We start from the raw sequence: 5000 nt of genomic DNA, 5'->3' as shown, positions 1-5000 counted from the left end.
TTAGCATTAGCATCACATTAAGGCCTACAGCCAATGGAAGCTTTTATTTTCCAAAACCTTCATCTCACCTGTCAGCTGCTGCTTCAGATCAATAATAATAATATCTGATTATTCACCACTAACTACTTCCTTTACTATCTAATCAGATCAATACATCTGTTATTGTCTGATTGTTTACACTGTTTTCATTATTACACCACTTACTGTGTGTGTGTGTGTGTGTGTGTGTGTGTGTGTGTGTGTGTGTGTGTGTGTGTGTGTGTGTGTGTGTGTGTGTGTGGCTATGTCTATGTGTGTGTGTATGTATCTATCTGTGTGTGTCTGTCTGCCTGTTTGTGTGTGTGTGTGTGTGTATTTTCACTGTATTGTTGTGTGTGCATTATGTATATAGCCCAATGTTGTATATAATATCTAATCAGATCAATACATCTGTTAATATCTGATTATTTACACTGTTGTCATTGTTATTACACCACTAACTACGTCCTTTAATGTCTATTTTTATTAATTGTGAACTATCTCCAACAGAAGAATCAACAGTGTGATTATTTAAAGAGAAGCTGTAACTGACACTACTGACAGTAAGTCATATTAAAAGGTTTTTATTCTGCTTTTTCTTTATTTTATGTCACATATATATAATGTTAGAATGTCAGATGTTTATATTAAAGTGTAACTTAAAGCCTAACTCCACATATATTTATTATTCCACTTTTAAATCAGTGCAATAACAATATATAACTCAGGTTTATTATCATTCAACACACACAGACATATAGACACATACACACACATTCACACACGCACGCACATCATTGACTGATTACTTTATTGATTATTAATCTTTTCCCTTTAATTCCTTTATTTCTGTGTTTTATTTAGTTGTTTATTGAATGGTAAAAGCTTCCAGTACAATCCCCTAACTAAATACTGTTATTTATTTAATTTTTCTTCTTCATACTGTTTATATGTTACTATTTTTTTAGTTTGACTGTTTTATAATTAAGTCAGGACTTTAATATTAACATAAATTAATTAGATTTATAATTAAGTAAAATTCTCTGATGTTAATCCATTTTTTAATTGTTTGAATTTGCTTGTAATGTTTTGTCTTCTTTATGTTTTGTAGGTCTGATATTGGACTTTTCACCAGGTGAGTTAACTTATTGTCCACACATTTATTTATTATTTTATATGCTGTAAAAGTGTTTTAAAAGTTATGTTAAATAAACCGTTTAAGCTTTAAATGCAGTTTAAATACGTAAATAGATATTTTATTTATCCAAAAGCTAAATTATATACAGTCAAATATAAAATATGAAAAGAGCGAGTCAGTGTACTCCTTGTGAATATTTGTAATAAACAAATAAAGTTGTTTTTTAGAATATTATTTTTATTTACACATTTATTTAAACATATAATCTACATGTGATTAATACTTTCAGCTTCTCAAAAAACCTAATTATTCAGTCCAGACGTTACAGAAAAGGCTCCAAGATTCTTCCCATTTAGTTTAGTAGCTTAATTGTCATTATACTGAGAGTCAGACAACAATATAACGAAATTTAGATAGCACTCCCTGAGTCATAACAACATTTAAGACAATTAAAAAACAACCTAGACATAAATAAAACATTGACAATCTATAAGAGCAATAAAGTGCATAAATATGCAATATAAAAAGGTGCAAAGAGTAGGACACACTCCAGTGGTAATGAAAGGCTGTCTGATACAAAGACAAATGCAAAAATCACTGGATATAATATTAGTAATAATACGACGGACTATTAGGTCCAGACTAAGAGAAAAACATTTTTTGTGTGGAAATAACGAGGAAAAAGTCGTAATATAAAGAGAATAAAGTCGTAATATTACGAGAATAAAGTCGTGACATTACGAGAATAAAGTCGTAATATTACGAGAATAAAGTCGGAATATTACGAAAATAAAGTCGGAATATAAAGAGAATAAAGTCGGAATATTACGAAAATAAAGTTGTAACATTACGAAAATAAAGTCGGAATATTACGAAAATAAAGTCGGAATATTACGAAAATAAAGTTGTAACATTACGAAAATAAAGTTGTAACATTACGAAAATAAAGTCGGAATATTATGAAAATAAAGTCGGAATATTACGAAAATAAAGTTGTAACATTACGAAAATAAAGTCGGAATATTACGAAAATAAAGTTGTAACATTACGAGAATAAAGTCGTAACATTACGAGAATAAAGTTGTAACATTACGAGAATAAAGTCATAATATTACCAGAATAAAGTCGTAACATTGCGAGAATAAAGTCGTAATATTACCAGAATAAAGTCGTAACATTACGAGAATAAAGTTGTAACATTACGAGAATAAAGTCGTAATATTACGAGAATAAAGTTGTAACATTACGAGAATAAAGTCGGAATATTACGAGAATTAAGTTGTAATATTATGAGCAAAAAGTTGTAACATTACGAGAATAAAGTTGTAACATTACGAGAATAAAGTCGTAACATTACGAGAATAAAGTCGTAACATTACGAGAATAAAGTCGTAACATTACGAGAATAAAGTCGTAACATTACGAGAACCCTTACAAGAAAGAGGAGTCTTAGTAATCGTAATTTCCAAAATTGTATTAATTTATTTGTTTTTCCCCTCTTAGTATGGCCCTAATACTCCGTCATATAATAACAATTACACACATGTATATAATCTCAGTAACTTCTGCATATTGAACATTTACACAGAGATTATTTACTGTTTTCATATTTTCACTTTTCACTCTTACGCTGCTACTCTTTTCCTACTGTACTGCTGTCAATCTGAGTTTCTTACTTTATGTTAATCTTACTTGATTTAAGGATCATATATAACACCTCTCAGATATCAGCAGCTACATATAATAGAATACTAATAGAGGACCTGACTGTTACAGATGTGTGTTTAACGCCTCCTCGTCTCCTCCAGGCAGCAGCAGCATGGCTCATGTCAGCGGTCATGGGAAGTTGCTCTTGCAGCGTCTTCATGAGCAGCGGGAGATGGACTTCCTGTGTGACATAACCATCGTGGTGAGAGACGTAGAGTTCAGAGCTCACCGGAACATCCTGGCGGCGTTCAGCAAATACTTCTCGTCGCAGGCGGAGAAGGGTCAAGACGTCACGACCCTCGACCCCGACAAGGTCAGCCGCTACTCTCTGGAGAAGCTGCTGGAGTTTATCTACACGGGACAAATGAACCTGAGCAGGTAAAAACAGCTGCTGCTTTTATTTTAAAATGCTGAACAGAACAACACACCAGGCAGCGATAAAGTGATACAGCAAATCAACCAGAGGAAATAAATAACTGAGGACATAAATAAAGTATATAAGACTTAAAATAATAATAATGAGAAATATTGACAATACTTGAGTAAGATTAAATAACAATAATGAGGAAAATTACATAAAATACCACAAACCCCCCCTCCCCTCCCCAAAAAAACAGTAAAACTGCTTCTAATGTCAATCAGGATAAATTTAAATTCACTGTTACTAGGGTTGCAAAATTCCGGGAATTTTCAAAGTTGGGAACTTTCCCTAGGAATTAACGTGATTATATGGGAATACTTAATTTCATGTTAGCCTATATATATCGGTCCGGGGGGGGGTTTGCGATCGGTGTCGGTCTAATAAGCAGCAACACAGAGCTATAAGCACGCTTTACTCTCACACGCGCTGCATTTATAGTCACACACACACACACCTCCTCCTGTGCTGTGCGCTTCTCCGTCTCCAAGCGGGTTCTCCACATCCATCGTGGCCCGGATCATTTCTGGTGCGTGCTGCTTTAATCCCACATCCAGGTAATGATCTTTATAACGCGGATCAAGTACAGTTGCAATGAAGTGCAGAGGATCCAAATAGATCTCAGTGAAACGTGTGCTGGCAGACTCTAAGAGTGTACTACACTTTAGTGCTGCAATTAAAGGAATAACGTCTGTTACAGATGCATCAGAGGAGCTGATCTCTTTAGTTAGCTGTTTCGGCCGTGTTGTTTCGGTGATAAAAGTATTTCGGTCGAAAACCGAAAATGCGCTTTTGGGCCATTTTCGGCCGAAGATTTTCGGTGGCCGAATTTTCGGTGCATCCCTAATATTTATGTTTGTTTACAGTTTGTATAAATTACCCCAAATCCAATCCAACTTTATTTGTAAAGCACTTTAAAACAACCACAGTGGACCAAAGTGCTGTACAGAATAATAAATAAAAGACATAACAGCTCACATGAGGCATAAAATTACATATAAAATACAAATAGAATAAATTAACAGACATAAAACGTGAGTAAAAATAACAGCCATACAATTTAAAAAAAAAAAAAATAAAGAAATCAAATAAATAAAGTCAATGTCTTACAAGTGTCAAAGGCCAAGGAAAAACTTCCTATTAATTCCCATAAATTCCCATGGAAATATTGTAACGTGACCAGGGTTATTATTATTCCAATTTTAGTTTTAGTTAGTTTGACAAACAATTAAAGTAGTTTTAGTTTTCCAGGTATTAGAAGAAGTCAAACTGAACAGGAAACAGTAAAAAGAGAGAGAACATTAAATGACAACAAAAATGATTTTATCTGCTTTTTAGCTGTGATTCCTACCTCTATTAACTTCCCATGGAACATTTCTGGTCATTTTCCAACCCTTTGCAACCTTCACTGTAACACAAACTTGATATTATTATGTTTTCAGCACCAGACAGGCGGCGGTGCGTCGGGCCGCTGTGTTTTTAGGAATGCCCGAAGCCACGAAGTATCTGGAGGAGACGCCTCACTGGTCCGAGCAGAGCGAGAAGTCAGAGGCCGGTCTCTCTCCTCCGAGTCCCACCGGCTCCTGGAGCATCCCCAGCTCCCCCCTCGAGCTCTCAATCGTCTCCGTCACGGGAGGGGTGCCGCCGGAGGGGGAGGCGAAGGAGCAGGAGAAGGAGGTGAAAGACGAAGACATGGAGGAAGGGGGAGAGAAGAGCGAT

The 5000-nt window shown here is 34.9% G+C and overlaps 1 protein-coding gene across 1 annotated transcript in view; it reads left to right on the top strand.

The window, feature by feature from the left end:
- Positions 1-4958, top strand: part of LOC133976980 (zinc finger and BTB domain-containing protein 42-like) — a gene marked incomplete at its 3' end in the record, with an annotated part of 5367 nt that extends 409 nt beyond the window's left edge. Inside the window, 4 exon segments of the mRNA XM_062415121.1 lie at positions 529-581; positions 1130-1153; positions 2965-3241; positions 4724-4958. Coding sequence (XP_062271105.1) covers positions 2976-3241; positions 4724-4958 — 501 coding nt within the window.
- Positions 4959-5000: the final 42 nt, after the last annotated feature.

The sequence above is a fragment of the Scomber scombrus genome, unplaced genomic scaffold (genome assembly GCF_963691925.1).
Source record: "Scomber scombrus unplaced genomic scaffold, fScoSco1.1 SCAFFOLD_585, whole genome shotgun sequence".
Classification (NCBI taxonomy): domain Eukaryota; kingdom Metazoa; phylum Chordata; class Actinopteri; order Scombriformes; family Scombridae; genus Scomber; species Scomber scombrus.
This window is presented reverse-complemented; position numbering and strand designations above follow the sequence as displayed.